Genomic DNA, 18,238 nt, shown 5'->3' on the forward strand with positions numbered 1-18,238 from the left:
ATCGCATCGACTCCATAAACAACTTCCATTCATAATTATAAAAAATGACGATCTCGCCTTCAACTTTCTTAAGATTTCGTAACTTCAACTCCACATTTTTCATTCTTGCAGTAAAAAAAAAGTTTTTAATAATCGATAACAATACTCTTCACTTTTGGCGAACAGTAAATTGGTTCCACTTTTACAGTTCAAAATTGAGACCATTTTGCGAATCACTATGCAGCACCCAGGTTAAAACTTTTCTCAAGTCGAATTTCATCAGTAAGGTTATTTATGATTCATTTGAAAAAATCATAACTTAATATTTGTTTAACTCAATGTATTAACTTTTTATAAAATTATTATAATTTTGGAATTGAGTTAGTAAAATTTTTTTTGTTTGATTAAAATTCATTTAAAAAATGATTTTTTAATAAAGAAAACCTTTTTTTTGTTACCATCCAATAAATTTTGTAGCATGATTGGGACCATCCATAAACCACGTGGACACTTCTTTGGAAACCTCAACCCCCCCCCCTTCGTGGACAATTGCCCATACAAAAAAAAATCTTTTTTGTATGGACCGTGGACAATCGCCATACCCCCCCCCCCCTAAAGTGTCCACGTGGTTTATGGATGGTCTCATTCAAACATTTTCCAAAACAACTTTGAAATTAGTCCTACTGAAAATGCCTAAATCTGAAGTTATTTATAATTTCTGTTTTAATAACCCGAAATTTTGGCAGATTTGAGCGTGACGTACTTTATGGATGAAGCCTAAATAAATTTATTTAAATATTCTGTCGGAAAACGGGCTACATTCTCGGATTCTTTGGACAATTTTACATTAAAAACTCGAACATTTTTTGCTTCTACTTTTTTATGGAAATTGTCATAAATCTGAATACAAAACAGTTAGAGTCTCACTTTTTGTATTCGGTCCTGTAGAAATGTTATGCAAAGTTAACAAGACCTAAACTGATCTGATTGTTTCAATAGTTTCTTCGAAAAGCCAAACTTGAGAAAATAGCTATTTTTGCAAGTTTTTTTTTGCAAAAAAGCAAAAAAAAACTTGCAACTTCGAAAATAATTTAAGCTGTTCTTAATGTAAAATTGTCCAAAGAATCCGAGAATGTAGTCCGTTTTCCGACACTTTGACTTTGACATTTTAAGAATATTTAAATAAATTTATTTAGGCTTCATCCATAAAGTACGTCACGCTCAAATCTGCCAAAAAATACCCCATTGTCATGTTCTTCATATACTTATAACATGCATTTCCAATCGTTATGTTTTGCTTTCATATTTCCGTACTTATCTTCAATATGTTATGCTTTTATTCGGATTCGGTGGTGTAGTGGTTAGCGTGGTAGCCTCTCACCCCAGCAAGGGATGGGTTCAATCCCAGACGGACCCGGTGGCATTTTTCGAGACGAGATTTGCCTGATCACGCCTTCTATCGGATGGGAAGTAAAACGTCGATCCTTTTGCGATTTGGGTGACTCACCACACATAACCTTCGGATGCCTTTAAATGAGCAGAAACTTGCAACAAAATACACAGGGGTCGTTAAAGTGGATTGCTTTGCTTTTTATGCTTTTTTTCATTTTTTAAAAACATATCTTGAAATGCAACAAAATTTACTGCAGACTTATAGGGGAAATTCTCGTATGTTTGGCAGGTTAAGCACTCGGTCCTAACTCCATCCAATTTGCAGATTTTCACTATTTAAACAACCAGTGTTGATATTCTCGCGCTCTCGCGAAAAAAATCCTCTCTCACGCTTTCTCGCCGCGAGTCTCGAGCTGCCGAGAGAAACTCGCCGATTGCCCGTGTTCTCCTTCGCTCGCGAACGGGCTTTCTCGCGAGCCAAAATTGCCCGTTCGCGAGAAGTTGAACGTGTTAGAAACGAACAAAAAGCACAGCGATTGAAGTTACACCTTTATACCGTCGCCTGGCTAGCACAAGGCGCTCGCGAGCGCTCGCCACGAGAGCAAGAACGCCAACGAAAATGCGAGCGCGAGCAAGAAGAGTAAAGTACTACAAGTTCTCTCCCTCGCTCGCGAACGAGAAATGCTTTCCTTCTTCTCGCTCGAATCCCAACACTGTAAACAACTAATTTTTCAAAACTTTCGATAGAAACTTGCTTGCTTACTTCTTATTGAGCTATTTATCACTCGATTTTAGTTGAAAACGTTTTTTTTTTTTTTAAAAAAGAGAAGAAGAAGTTTTACGGAAATGCGAGCAATTTTAAAATTTTTAATGTTTTTTCGACCTCAAACTTCAAAGCCCGTTTTACCCCACTTCCCTTTGTCGTAGAGGGCTCATATTTGGCATGAGTTCATCGCATGTATAGACAAACAAACGCTGAAAGTTTCATCCAAATCGGAGCACCTCGATACGACCTGTTACACATTGGTGAAAAACTCGCTCTTAATGATCTGTAATTGAATGTCAAAGTGCTGATATGGCAACATTAGAAGCACGCTGGAATTAGATGCTGTTCCCCTACTGCCGTTCAAATCAAGTCCGTCAATTTTGAGTTAATGATGCAGTTTTGTTCAAAATCTTGTGAACTATCAGAAAAACTAATGAAATTGTGTTGTTTGTTCCTGAAATTAGTGCCAATTGTACTTTTTCGTATAATCCTATCATGTAGCATAACGGGCGGGACAAATTTGCCTTGCGTTTTTCTCGGCTTGCTGTTTTTATATATGGGACGGACAAGATTAGAGCGGCAGTATATACGGGTTAAATAAGACTCCTTAGAGCTAAATTTCAGGGCAACTATTTTCGATTTTGTGTGGGTTGTGAATTACTCAATGTAATTAATCTGTTCAGTTTCTTCCTGCTTTTAAAAAGATACTAAATGAACATTATCATACCCGGTCAAAATCTAGCCACATATTAACTTATTTGTGAGTCAGCCTCGTCCAACAAAGCACCAGCAAAAGTGTATATCCGTTCAGTGTATCCACTCAAGCGCGCACCAAATAAAAAGATACCTCCCAATCAATAAACAAACAAGCAACATTTTATTATTAGCTATAATTTCTTCCCCTCCGGCTCGCTCGCTAGCTCGCACGACGTCGTCGAACGTCGACGGCGACGTCGTGACAACATAAGCACATTTATGGTCTGTTGTGTTACCCATCAGACGGCCAGACAAACATCGTCCAGATCCACCAGCATAGTACACACACCACTAGTGTTATTACCCGTCATTACAAACTATTTATGAAATCTAATATCCATCACACGATGAGAGCACATGTGCGCGCGCTTCCTGAACCTCGACTCTGCACAACCTCGCGCGTCCAAATTCTGGATCATCACGTGGAGCTGCTCTTGGGGCTTCAGAAGCAACTCCAGCCATGAGAAGGTGTTGAAAAGCAGCACCGCCGTCATCGTCGTCGTCTACGATCAAACAAACATCCACGTTGGCCCTAAGGCAGGTTGAATCTCCGTGGTGTGGACAAACTGCACACGGGTCGTCTCCGACTAGCCGCGGCACGTTGCGCTCCGTCCGTAGAGTCTATCCAGAGATGATGATGATGGATAAATGAGTTGAACTTCAAATCAAATGTAAACGCTATAAACTAGCTCAAAGTGATGTGCACGTTAGGCGGGAAGAGACGAACCGCGGAGTGTTGTGTACGTACAGAATCGTGAGCATAGAAACTCGGACGAAAAACGGGAGGAAGCCTAGTGGCGAATAAAAACAACAACGGCTTGGACGGGAGTTGCACGTATGGTGCGGTCAAGCCGGGAGTCGGGAGGTTGGAAGCGCGACCCAGGTTCGTTGCCCTTTTGCAGGCCGGCGAGATGATGATGGTTGATCGCGATGATGAGCATAGAGGAGTCTGCTCTGGATTCGGTTTGCCATAAGTTGCCCCATTCTTCACCAGAAAGACTAATGACGCGCTAATGAAAACAGAATTGATCTTTTATTCGAGTGAAGAATTTCGTGGAGGCGATCGATGGTGGAGGGAGGTAGGGAAGCAATTTCTTACAATTGTCTCGTGACGAAAGTTTGGACAAGAATGTAAGAAAAGGCGGACGGATGTCGAATTTCCAAGCGATGGATAGATTTTTGGGTACATTTGTAGAATGTAAAATCAAATTGTTCATAATTTTGAGGAAAAAAGTTCATGAAATTAAGCGCACTACAAATTAGTGGAAAATCTCAAATTAGGTCAAAATTAAAATAATAACTTGTGATTTTCTATTCGACCGTAAGAAATATTTTTTGAAGTTTATGTCCCTCGTCTCTGACCAAAGTCGAGGGGGGAGGGGGAAATAAAAAAAGTTTTAAAATTAAATTTAAGAGCCATGGTTTCAACATTTCAATGAAAAAAGTGTTTTAAAATGCATTTTACACCTGTCCAGTTGTTTTCCAATCATTAGTTTCCAAAATATTTAAGCATTGACGAAAATTTTATTTTTCGTTAAAAAAATGGTTTTTGCGGTGCATTGGAATTTCCTAAAAATTCTAAATATTTTTAATCCAGCCCAAACATGCTAAATATGATTATCAATGCAGAAAATTTGTATTTTGATTTAACTGCTATTTTCATTGAAATTTTGAAGTTTTTTAAAAAAATATTTTTTTTGCCCCTTGATTTTTCGGACAATTTTTGAAGGAGGGCACATAAACATTGAAAAATATTTGCAACGGCCTTGAATATAAAAACTAACTTAATCCACCTATGTGGTTGATGCCTTCCTCACTTTTTACCAACAATGGGTAATATGAGTGGTTTGGACACATATTTCAGCTATTTTTTTGAATCCAGAAAAAAAACGTACACACATATAACTTAAGTAATCATAACTCGAGACAAGGTTGCCAGATCTTCAATGTTTTGGACTCGTTGGAAAGGTTTTTCGATTACCTAACCAACGATGGGTCGGATGATGGATCCATACATAGTTTACATACATTTAAGTGAGATCCGGCTTCCAAAAAGTTCATCAATATCACTTAAGTGGCCATATCTCGAGACAGGGTTGCCAGATCTTCAATGTTTTGGACTCGTTGGAAAGGGTTTTTGATTACCTAACCAAGGATGGGTCGGATGGTGGATCCGGACATAGTTTACATACATTTAAGTGAGATCCGGCTTCCAAAAAGTACATAAATATTACTTAAGTGGTCGTAACTCGAGACAGGGTTGCCAGATGTTCAATGTTTTGGACTCGTTGGAAAGGTCTTTTGATTACCTAACCAACGATGGGTTGGATGATGGATCCAGACATAGTTTTCATGCATTAAAGTGAGATCCGGATAAATGTGAAAACACATTTTTATATATAACTTTGGAACTACTTATCGAAACTTCAAACAATTCAATAGCGATGTATGGGACCCTAAACCAAGTCGAATGCAACCGGTTTGATCAAAATTGGTCCAGCCAGTGCTGAGAAAACTTGGCAAGAATTTTGAACACATACAAACATACATACACACACACACACATACACACACACACAGACATTTGTTCAGTTTTCGATTCTGAGTCGATAGGTATACAGTCATGCCTCGGGTTTGCACGACTTGGTTTTGCACTGCCCCGGTTATGATTCGTGCAGCTGCCTCGGTTAAGCACGGCCCAGTGCTTAACTGAAGCACAGAGCTTATGGGATTTTGGCTATATGGGAGACATTGGCTTTAATCGTATGAAAAATCATGCAAACATCATAAAATTATAGTGTTTGGAAATCGGGATGATCTAAGCTATCCATTATAATTGTAATTTCATGAAAATATTCACAAAAATACGTATTTTTCCTGTATTTTCAAAATACAATGCTTTTCGAAAAAATACTCAAAATTATTGTTATATCAATATGGTTATCAAATGATTGGAATTTTTTCAAACATTTCGAATGTAAATTTTTTTTTAAACACTCCAAATTTTCATAAAACTATGTATTTCTGAAAAAATACTTAAAATTTAAATTTTTACAATATGGGTATCAAATGATCGGGATTTTTTCATACATTTTGAATGTAATAACAACATTTTTAGGAAATACTCAAAATTTTCACAAAACTACGTATTTTAGAAAAAATACTCAAAATTTCAGTTTTTACAATATGGGTATCGAACGAACGAGATTTTTTTCAAAATTTTTTAATGTAATAACACATTTTTTTTAAATACTAAAAATTTTCACAAAAATATGTATTTTCGAAAAAATACTCAAAAATTCAATTTTTACAATATGGGTATCAAACGAACGAGTTTTTTTCATACAATTCGAATGTAATTACAACATTTTTTGGAAATACTCAACATTTTCACAAATCTACGTATTTTCGAAAAATTATTCAAAATTTCAATTTTTACAATATGGGTATCAAACGATCGGGATATTTTCATGAATTTCGAATGTTATTATAAAAATTAAAATAATCCAAATTTTCACACAACTACGTTTTTTCGAAAAAAGTACTCAAAATTTCAGTTTAAAATTATCGGGATTTGTTTTTCATACATTTTGAATGTAATATTTTTTTGAAAACTCTCCAAATTTTCCCAAAACTTGAATTTTGAGTATTTTGCTGATAATACGTATTTTTGTGAAAAAAATGAGTATTTTCAAAAAATGTTTTTATAACATTCGAAATGTTTGAAAAAATCCCGATCGTTTAATACCCATATTTAAAATTGAAATTTTGAGTTTTTTTTTTCGAAAATACGTAGTTTTGTGAAAATTTTTAGTATTTCTAAAAATTGTTGTTATTACATTCGAATTGTATGAAAAAATCCCGACCATTTGAAACCCATATTGTAAAAACTGAAATTTTAATATTTTTCGAAAATACGTAGTTTTGTGAAAATTTTAAGTATTTCCAAAAAATGTTGTCATCACATTCCAAATGATAGAAAAATCCCGTTCGTTTAATACCCATATTGTAACAACTGAAATTTTAAGTATTTTTTCGAAAATACGTAGTTTTGTAAAAATTTTGATCATTTTCAAAAAAAAAAAAAATTGACATTCGAAATGTAGAAAAAAAAACTGATCATTTGATACCCATATTGTAATATCAATATGTTTTTGGTTTCTTTAGAGACAAAAATGCTTTTTTAAAATACAGGAAAAATACGTATTTTTGGGAAAATTTTCATGAAATTATAATTTTAATGGATAGCTGACATCATCCCGATTCCAAAATACTATAATTTTTCAATGTTTGCATGATTTTTCATACGATTTTAGCCATTGTCTCCCATATAGCCAAAATCACATAAGCTCTGTGCCTCGGTTATGCACGCCTCGGTTTTGCATCCCCCATATGCGGTGCTAAACCGAGGCATGACTGTACATGAATATAGGTCTACGAGCTGTATTTCAAAAGTTCATTTTTCGAGCAGGATTATAGCCTTACCTCAGTGAGGAAGGAAAAAAACTTCTTTGTTTCGAATGTTTTATTGTTTGTACCAAATCTTCAATTAATTCAGTTACTTCATTTCTGTTCGGAATTTTCTAGAGTCTCTCCATTCCTAGCTTTGCTAACTACACCTAAACGAGAGTGGCAAAATCTTCTGTCATATTTTGACGGCAACATTTCAAAAGGCATCATGTACATTTTGACACCTTCTGGGTTATTGCATATTCTGAGAGTACTCTTAATAAGCTACCTCTCCAGCAAACGTGAGCAAAAGTTACTTCAGTAAAGTCTGTTTAATGGTGGTTTTAAATAATGTAACATAAACAAAATCTCTGACATCAGCAGTGCGTGGTTAAATAGCGAAAAAAGCATCATGAAAAAGACGCCATGTACATTTGCCGACGAAAAACGAATCAAAACAAAACTTCTCCTCCACTTGCAAAAAGCGCCATGTACATTCGGCGAAGAAAAACGAATCATAACAAAGCTTCCCCTCCAATGACAGCAGGGTGATATAGACGTTTGGGATTTTAAAAGAAGTTATGTTTGTTTTTCTTAAATATAATGACGGAAATATTGTTTTATTGCATATGGGTGATCAAGTATCAATAAAAGCAACGTTTTTCATCATTTGTTATAATTAGAACATCTTCTTTTGCTTTTATATAAAAATGGTAATTGAAAATGGATGTTCAACATTCAAATGCGTTTTTCTCATAACGCACGGTTTGTACATAATGCTTTTTAAAATGTTGCCGTCGATTTGGTAGAGGCTCTGCAACTTTAGTTATTCATCAGTTGATTGCAGGGGAGTTAGTTTCGGTAACTTCAATCTGGACAAAACTTTCTACAATTCAGCACGAACCCCAACCAAACTTAACTCAAGGTCGATTCTTACGGGCCGCCTGCAATTCCCGTCAGCCATCAATCCGATTGATGCCTTTTCGAAAGTGACGAAGAGTCCATCCATAAAAGTGCCCACTTTTCTCGGCCGGCATGCCAATTCCGATCACGTGCCCCGTCCGAGCGCTGAGCTACTTTGCATTTCTGGCTCGTTTCAGCCGTCCAGAATGTGTCGTCCACTTCAGGCACGGTGACGCGGTTGGTGTGTGTGTGTGCCAAATAAACCACTTATATAGAAGAACCTCGCCGCAAATGGTCAATGGCAGAGGTGACGGATGGTTCGCCGTTGACGGGCAAGTTAAGTAATCAACAATCTTTTTCTTGGCTTTATTCTTGGCACCACCCCCACAGAAGTCAACAATAAAACAGCTGAAACAATCGACTCATTATGTCGGCTGTAAATAAAATTATTCAAATTCTTTCGCTTTCCGTCAACCGACGACGGCGACGATCAACGCTGGTGAGTCTTGATGTCTGAACAGAACAACAACAGAACTGAGAATGAAGTTGATTGAAGGCGATATTTGCATGAGGAATGCCGACACAGTTGGAAATAAAGGTTAAATTCACGTAAAATTGGTTGAATTTTCCAAAAAAGAGTTTGTTCAGGCAACATAAATAGAACAAAATTAAATTAAACAAATTTTTACTCATCATCAAGGTATTATTTTACTCAAATTTTACGGTGTACAAAGAGGTGGAATTGGCCGGCCGGCGTTTAGAGTCAAGTGTGTATGGTCGTTAAAACGCATTACGTTTTTTCGAGGGAATTCCTGGGAATTGGAGAATAATTAACGACGATTTTTTTTTCTTTCATTAAAGTTTGGACATGTTGCGACGAGTTGCGTGGGAGGATTGATTTGTGTCCGTGTTTTTCTCTTCCTGACTGTCCAACTGTCCTTATTGGCTTTATACTTTTGTAGAATTTTATTAATTTGTTTTTTTTGCAAAACTACATTAATGATAAAAAATTTAAATGAAATGGGTAAAACAACTGATGTTTCAATTTTCTTGTTGTAGTAAATTTTTAATGATAGAACAAATATACTATGGAAAGATAAACTTTGTCTGCACCATATAACTCGTTTTCATCGATCAGAATTCCGGGGTGACTTTGAAAGTCATTGTTTTTCTCGTTAAAATTAAATATAAGTTGGTAAATTTTTATTTTTATATCAAATTTACTATCGCTAAGGGAGGTAATATAGTTTTAAAGTAGGGTATTTTAACCATTAGTTGACCCCCTGCGCATTTTTTACAATTTTTCAATATTTTAAGCACTTTTCCATAACGCTTTGTACAAAACAAGGAAATCTGAAGTCTTTTGAACAATTTTGACTATTTGTTTCATCAGTTACTTGTTTTTGAGCAGAAAAATAGCCATTTAAAAAAAAAGTTTTTTGCCTGTTATGGACCCCCTTTTCCTATAGTGGACCCGGGTCCATAATTCGATTGTGGACCCAGGTCCACTATAGGAAAACTGTTATTTTTATACGAAATTTAACCGATATTTGATGTTTTGATACATGGTGTAGGTCTTATGATAGATATAATGAATAAAAGATGAATTTTGCTCACTTTTCATCATAAACAAATATGTTTTGTTAACAATTTTGACATTTAAACACATTTTTTCCGAAAAAGATCAGAGAAAACGTTACAAAAACTATAAATTAAGAGATAGCTTATTATCGAACATATATGCAAAAATGTAACTGTTACATTGGATGTATCAAAATTAGTGGCCAAATCAAATTTCTAAAAATGTCACCCCGGGCTATCAAAGTCACCTCAGTTTACGGTATGTTTAAGAGAAACTTTTGCTAAAATGCACAGTTTTCTTCTTTTTTGAAGGCTGAATTAACTGGGGTCCACTTATGGAAAAGTTAGGATTTTCGTTGTCTTATATTGGACCCCCTTATTTTTGCTCGAAAATGAGCAGTTCTTCGCTTTATTTTAGTAAAGTACCTTAAATTTGCATTATTTCCACTTACTGAAGTTAAATAATCAAAAAAAAATTGATTGGATAGTTAATTCAATCATACAATAGAAATGCTGTATTGTTATGAAAGTGCTAGTGATTTCAGACGTCGAACTCAAAACACTTATTTTGGCGAAAAGGACACTTCAATGTCAGTCAACACTGTTTGAAATGATGCTGAACTAGCCAAATAAAAGATTCGCAGACAAAACACGCTTTAAAGTTGAGATTTTATTAAATTTTTTTATCAAAAACCCTTCAGAGGGTCCACTATAGGAAAGGGGTCCACTAATGGATAACGTACCGTAAATATAAATGTTTATGTTTAGTTAACTAAGTTTATAAACTTTTTAACAAAACACATATAAATTTTAGGTAAAATTGTTAAAATGTCACAATTTTGCATGAAATTTGTTAAAACAAGTTTTGTAAATATGTAATATAATCGATTCATATTGTATTTTAAACTGAATTCGAATCAAAACTTTTGACCACATTTTCGTCATTCCTCATTTTTTTCTTCATGAATTGGTATCTCTGGAACCAGATTTAGCACCATTATAAGCACTGTGGCTTAAAAGATGTCTTTTTGTTTCCGATGAAACATTTAAAATTGAACATCAAAAAGATACTTATTTTGGAAATCCAACTTTATTTGAAAAAAAAAAAAAATAAATAATGAAATGAATATCCATAATTATAATCTACAACTTTGCCGAAGACAACAAATCGATCCGAAAATCGACGCTCAAGATACAGATTTTCATATATTTACGTACCTACTTAGTATGACCAGCGCTCTAAATAATATGGAAACTTGATTAAAACAACTAATGATGCAAAAATGCTTCTTTTGGCCATTCTGCATGGACAAAAATCCATGAAATAAAAAAAAAATACAAATTTGAAAATCCTAAAAAAATGCAAAAATCTATATAACTACTCAGAAGATCTTTTTTATAGATTTTGTTCTGGTTTAAAAAAATATAATTTTCCCAAATTTTGCTTAGTTGACAAATTGTGAGTCAGTTTAAGATAAAAAGTATGATTAGTCCACATTTTTTAATCTTTGCAAAAAATCTATGAAGAAATTTGCAGTTCCAACATTCCTATCTTGTAACAGCTCGCAACCAGTCCCTTCTGGTACTATTCGGAGCTAGTCACAAATTGATGTCAATTGCAGTCAATTGAAAGTGTCTCACTGGGTCTCTACATTCCGGTCACTTCAAAACTTCTCTCTCTCTCTCTGTCCTCGTCGTTTGTCGTATCTCATTCCCTCCCTCTAGGTTCTTGTATCAATCGAATTACTTACATATTGAGACGTTTCAAATTAATTTAAGTTGAGGTCGTTTAGATCGACACGAAGAAATGCTCTCTGCGCGTCGGCCCCACCATATTTCGGTGGGTGTGGACTTTTCAAGAGACAAGCCGGTAATTTACGACCCGCCGGAGATCACCTCAAGTTGAACCCACGCTTTCCGACTCGTAATCTTAACTCAGCGAACGCGCGCGTATCCTCAAGCTCAAGACCCATTTAGGATAGCAATTTACGACCCCAACGATTAGAACCTGTCGGAAAAGGACCGAAGAAAAGGGACTCGTAAACTTTCCCACCGGCTTTTTGTTTGTTGCCTTTCCAACGCCTTCGCGTGTTCAGAGGAAACAGGTTGTTTCCAAACCGACTGTTATCAGCCGTTCCCGCTTTGATCCAATTTTAGGAGTTCCATTTATTTCCCATTTACGCTGTGACCCGCAGGTTTTGAACCTCGATTTCAATTCAAAGAGATCGCCCAGCTGTGATAGTCTTCTAACAATCGCTTTCTCGTTCTCTCGATTCCTTCCAGGACGCTAGCAATGGGATGATCGGACTACAGGCCGAGCTCGGGGGACCTCCGCCGCAGCTCATGACAATGGGCGGCCCACCCGGTGGAGGTCCCAATGGGCCGGGTAGCCTGTTGCCACCCGGAGCTACCCATCACCACCCTGGTCCCCCGCCGCATCTTCATCCACCAGGATCTCAACAGCAACAGCAGCAGCAGCAGCAGCAGATGAATGGCGGCCGTTCCGGGGGAACTGCCCGCGAGCGGGCCATGCACGCCGTCGAGTACTACAACAGCAACGTGCTGCGGGCACGCGTTGGTGCGGGACTGGCCGGGCCGAGGAATTCGGTCCACGAACGGTATCCGTACATCCAACGGCACCTGGGGATGAACGTCGGCGGTGGCGGCGGCAAGCTGGCTCCCCAGAATTCGGAGAATCTGTACCGGAGCAATTCGAGCTTGGAGCTGATACACGACCACAGTGGAAACCACGACGGGTTGCACCCGGGCCCGGGAACGAACTTGAGGCGCGAGTATGGTAGTCACGGTTCGATTGACGTGATCTCTTCCGATCGACATCACGTGGGTCAGAGTACTGGGGAGAGTTTTCTGGCTATGTTGCAGGAGTATCGACCGGCGGTGTTTGGGATGGAACATGGCCATCCTGGTCACCACGGACACCACGAGGGTCGTAACGGGGGTATGATCTCCTCTGGAGAGGATAGCTTAGATCGGGGCAACGCAAGCCCTAAACTGCGAATGAAGTTCAACCGGTTATGGTCTTCTTCGGCGGGTCAAGGCGCGAAAGCTGGACGGGGACAAACACAGAGTGCCTCGCTGGATGAAGCGTCCCTAAATCCGAACATTTCGGTCCTCTCGAACGTTAGTGCTACGTCGACCACGACAACGACGGTGTCCTCGGCGGATATTGAGGAGCGCCAGCGAAGGCGAGCGTTTGCCCACTTTGACTGTCAGTCGTTGACCGCCAACCTGGGGTACGCGGCGAAACTACGCGGGTTGCTGCTGGCACGGAGACGAAATACGACGACCGGTGCTTCGGCGGCTGCTACGTACGGGACGAGGTCATCCACGCCCGATGGGGACAGTATAGACGAAGATTACGGCGATGGGCAGGGGAACGAACTGCTGGAGAGTTGTCCATTCTTCAGGAACGAAATTGGCGGGGAAGAAGAGCGTGAGGTCAGCTTGACCCGCATGCAGAACCCACTTCCACCGGGTCAACAGCGACGAGCCATACATCGACCCGTGCTTGCATACGGAGTTTCCCTGCTGGAGTGTGGCTTGAACGAAACCCTCTGGAAGGCAAGCACATGCCCGTACCAGCGCGGGCCCCGACCGATCGAGCAAATCGACAACGGTGCGCTGTACTACCGGCAGTGTTTCTTCGGTCAAGAACACCAAAACTGGTTCGGAATGGACGAACAGCTCGGACCGATCGCGGTTTCGATCAAGAAGGAGAAGCTTCCACCAAGTGCAACGCCTGCGATTACGATCCACGGAGCGGATGTTTCACCGGCGACGGGCCAAACTCAGCAACACCTGTACCGGTTGATCGTGCGAACGTCGGAGTTGCTAACCCTGCGTGGATCCGTCATCGAAGACTCCATCCCGAACCCTCGCGGGCCGGGCAAACACATCAGTACCAAAGAAATTCTGGAGTATGTCGCGCCAGAAGTACAAATCAGCTGTCTCCGGCTCGGGGTCAACACGCCACAGTGCGAACAGCAGCTGCTGAAGCTAGACGAGCAAGGGCTGACTAACAAGTACAAGGTCGGTATCCTGTACTGTCGCGCTGGCCAATCCTCCGAGGAGGACATGTACAACAACGAAGAAGCCGGTCCTGCATTCAACGAATTCCTCGATACGATCGGCAAACGGGTCCGATTAAAGGGTTTCGAACACTACAAAGCAGGTTTGGATAACAAAACGGACTCCACCGGAACGCACTCCCTGTACGCCAACTACCAGGACTGCGAGATCATGTTCCACGTGTCGACAATGCTCCCCTTCACGCCCAACAATCGCCAGCAGCTGCTCCGAAAGCGTCACATCGGCAACGACATCGTGACGATCGTGTTCCAAGAACCGGGCGCCCTCCCATTCACTCCAAAGAACATCCGCAGCCAGTTCCAGCACGTGTTTCTCATCGTACGAGCGGTCAACCCGTGCACGGAACACACCCAGTACCGAGTCGCGGTGTCCCGCTCGAAGGAGGTTCCCGTGTTCGGACCACCGGTTCGTCCCGGTGCTCACTACGCCAAGGGCAAACACTTTGCCGATTTTCTGCTGTCGAAGGTGATCAACGCTGAGAACGCCGCGCACCGTTCGGAAAAGTTTGCCACGATGGCCACCCGGACGAGGCAGGAATATCTGAAGGATCTTACCAGCAACTACACCACAGCGACGCTGGTTGACACCGGCCAAAAGTTCTCGATCTTCCCGAGCAAAAAACGCGAACGTAGCAAACCGAGATTCTCCGGAGATTTGACCCAACGGGGTGCGTTCTGCTGGCAGGTCGTCCTACATGACAGTGGGCAATCGACGCAGGTCGACTGCTTCCTGGGCATTTCCGCGGAAACGTTTGTCCTGATCGAGGAATGCTCGCGGCAGATCATCTTCGTGACGCCGTGCAAGGCGATTCTGGGCTGGTCAACCAGCCAGAATTCGCTGCGAGTGTATCATCATCAGGGGGAATGCGTAACGCTGAATATGCGAGACTCTGGAGATCGGGACGAGCAGCTGGAGGTGATTGAACGGCTTCGTGCCGTTACGAACGGGTGTGGTGCGTTGGAGCTCAGCTTGAGAAGGAATCCGATGGGTCAGCTTGGGTTTCACGTGCAACCGGATGGCGTTGTGACGCAGGTTGAGATATCTGGACAGGCGTGGACTGCTGGTTTGAGGCAGGGATATCGATTGGTGGAGATTTGCAAGGTTGCTGTTGCGACTTTATCGCACGATCAGATGGTGGATCTGCTGAAGACCTCCGCGCAGGTAACGGTCACGGTGATTGAGTCGTTCGCGGACTTTAGTCCTCGTCGTGGATGTTCTCTGCAGAACTGTCGCTTCAACTCGATGAATTACGAAAACGACTACGACACGGTTCCGGATCGAGCGGACAAAAATGGCAAGAAGCATCTACCCAGTGCGCAGCTTCAGTCGGCGAACCACCGAAGAAGGTACGAACGGAATTTCTCACCTCCGAGGTCGAGCAATAGCTCGGGTTACGGAACGGGCAGTAGCAGTCGATCTTTTACCGCACTGAATGGTGGACAAAATGGAGCTGCTCCACCGAACGACCACCGATACGTGCCAGATATGGGCACGCTAACCAGCTCATCCAGTGGTCACTCTTCCAACGACGAACGATGGTACGACGTGCTAGATCCGCCCCAAGACACTCCCGCCCCTTCAATGCCTCCAACCCAAGAACCTCCCAGCTATCATCACCCAAAGCTAACCGCCTCCAGCAATTCCTTGCCCCTCGCCGGCGGAACTCCTCGCCCACTTTCGCTGCACACCGACCCACGCAACCTACCGAACGGAAGCAATGCCAACGCAAACGCCAACATAGCCCTGCTCAAGCGACTCATCATCAGTGAGAACAACGGCCACGAAAACGGCTCCGGCGAACCGCTGTACAGCAGTTCTATGAAGAACCTGGCGAACCACCACCAGCTCAGCGCCACCGAAGAAGAGGACCTGTCGCGGCACAACTCTCCCCAGCTCAAGCGATCGGCCACGACGACAAACATTTACGGAATCAACGGCAGAAAGCCAGCGGCGTTGACGGGAGGTGCGTTGAGTTCGAGCAGTACGAATAGCTCACGGAACAACAGTCCCCGGCCCAACGCTGGCGTTAGCGACGCAAAGCTTCGTTCGAAGAATCCGGTTCCTCAGCGAAATAGCGTGAATTACACCGGGAGTTCGCTCCAGGAAGACTTGATGAAGCTGATCAATCCGGATTACATTGCGGCCGCCAGTGACGACAACTTCAACGGGGGCTCGCTCGAAAAGATGCAAAAGGGCAACCCGAACAGTCACAGTCTGGGGAACATCTCGTCTCTGACGGCCGCGAGCGGTCTCAAACCTATCCAGCAGCTAACACAAAAGTCACGCTCTCGTGAAGGCATCAACCTGGGCTCGTCGAACAATCTGAAGGTGGCGAAGCAGAACGGAAACGGTGGCGGTTCGGAGCAGGAGTCGGATGTGATCTTCACGACGGCTCGACCCGCCACGGTGATTTCGTCCACGACAAGCAACTGCTCCAGCCCGGCCAGCGAGTTGAACAACAATAGCTCTTCGAGCAACAAACTGCACATCAACGAGGACCATCTGAAGATGTCGCCGAGCAGGAAGCAGCAGATGATGGTGGCCGCCGCGGCTGCTGGGGGAATTTTGAAGAATAGCTTGAATGGGGCTGGCGGATCTGGTGGGAAGATACCCCTGCCCGACATGAAGGAGATGGACTGGAGCAGTCTGGTCGACACGGCTACCAAAGCAATGACGCAGGTTTGTTGAATTGTTGATTTATTTTGTAACTTTAAATACTAATGAGTTCTTTTTTTTTCTTTTAGCTCACCGAGTCCGCCTCCAAGTCCCACCCGCAGGGCAACGTGTACTACGACGACATCAACCAAGTGCTGAACGGAGTAGTTCAACAACAGCAGCAGCAACAACAACAGCAAAATTCGTTGCAAATCCCACCGCTTCAGAATGGTTCCGGAACGCCGGTCTTCTCCGAGCTCTCCTCCACCCCAAGCTCGGTCTCGCCGGTCTCGACTGGAAGTGGAAGCACCGCCAGCAACAGCAACCAGCAGCAGTCCATGATGCAGAACAGTCACAGCTTGCCGGAGCTGCAATGCCAGGTGACCCAGCTTTCGGATCGGGTTCTGCGAGAGCAACGCCGCCGACGATCACTCGAGCATGCCGTCCGTCGGCTGACCGAGGAGAACCGCCGGCTGCAGGACGAAAGCCAGGCTGCGGTTCAACAGCTGCGCCGCTTTACCGAGTGGTTCTTCCAGACCATCGACCGGCAGTCTTAAACTCATACACATACACACACACGTGCACGCGTGCTTAGCCAATAGCGTCTTCCAAAGTTTTTTCTCACACTCATATTTAGCCAACAACAAGCAATCACACACCTGTTTCTTATATAGGCAGTTATTTAACCACGTTTACACGACCGTTAGCCCTTTGGTCAAGCTCTTTATAGAACGTATTTTTAAACTTACATCAACACGTACCAACTTACAATCGCAACTTATCGAGCTAGACAAATTTGCTATAAAACTCTGCAACGTTACAATAAGTTTTGTATCTCTTGGGTGACCAAAAATGTAATATTAGTGAAAATATATAACGTAAAACAAAACAGTAACAATCAAAAGCAAAATTGAAACAACACCAATATAATGCGTCCTTCTTACATAATATATACACACACACCAGTCTTATTAGTGCATTAAGTCAAGTAGATTGAACTATTTATACACTTTTTGCTAGTGCGGTTATTACATTTTCTAACAAACATTTACACACGTGTATTTAAAGCGAACCCCAGCGTAATTTAACTTCTTGGATTTGTAGGATTACAACTCATTAAAAACAACGGAAACATACCAAATACAGCCTCCTTAAATCGTGTAAAATCTGTTAATTTAAAGCGTATATTATTTGTGGTTAATTCTATTTTTACGATAAGACAAACTGCTACTAGTTTAAGACGTTGTTGAACTCTTCGCTGTAAAGCTGTATTTTGAACTCGGTTAAGCTTCTTCCTTTGTCTGTACGCTAGTTTGTAACTATGACCTGGTTAGTTTTACGCACTTTGTTGTAAGAAACAAAACAAAATCTTATCTATGTTGTACTTTACTGTAAATTTAAAATGTATGAGGTTTATTTAAGTTAAACTATAGATTTACCCTGATCTATTCTGCCTTGAGAGCGATCAAAATTCGAAAATCGGTTGTATAATCGCGCGTAGTGATTTAGATGAACGCAGACTTACTCTTATGCTATTGTAATAATTGAAACACATACACAACATACACATGTACTCGTACACATCCAATCAATATCGAGCTATTCACACATTCAATCCATTGAAATAAATGCAAAATGTTAAAAAAA

At 41.3% G+C, this 18,238-nt stretch overlaps 1 protein-coding gene across 8 annotated transcripts in view; it reads left to right on the top strand.

The window, feature by feature from the left end:
- Positions 1-18,238, top strand: part of LOC6034881 (signal-induced proliferation-associated 1-like protein 2) — an 89,757-nt gene extending 71,519 nt beyond the window's left edge. For all 8 annotated transcript variants that reach the window (XM_038251700.1, XM_038251693.1, XM_038251694.1 and 5 more), the window contains 2 exons: positions 12,110-16,615; positions 16,681-18,238. In XM_038251700.1, coding sequence (XP_038107628.1) covers positions 12,125-16,615; positions 16,681-17,148 — 4,959 coding nt within the window. In that variant the 5' untranslated portion in view covers positions 12,110-12,124 and the 3' untranslated portion in view covers positions 17,149-18,238. The remainder of the gene's footprint in view (positions 1-12,109; positions 16,616-16,680) is intronic.

This window comes from Culex quinquefasciatus, chromosome 2 (assembly GCF_015732765.1).
Source record: "Culex quinquefasciatus strain JHB chromosome 2, VPISU_Cqui_1.0_pri_paternal, whole genome shotgun sequence".
NCBI classification, from domain to species: domain Eukaryota; kingdom Metazoa; phylum Arthropoda; class Insecta; order Diptera; family Culicidae; genus Culex; species Culex quinquefasciatus.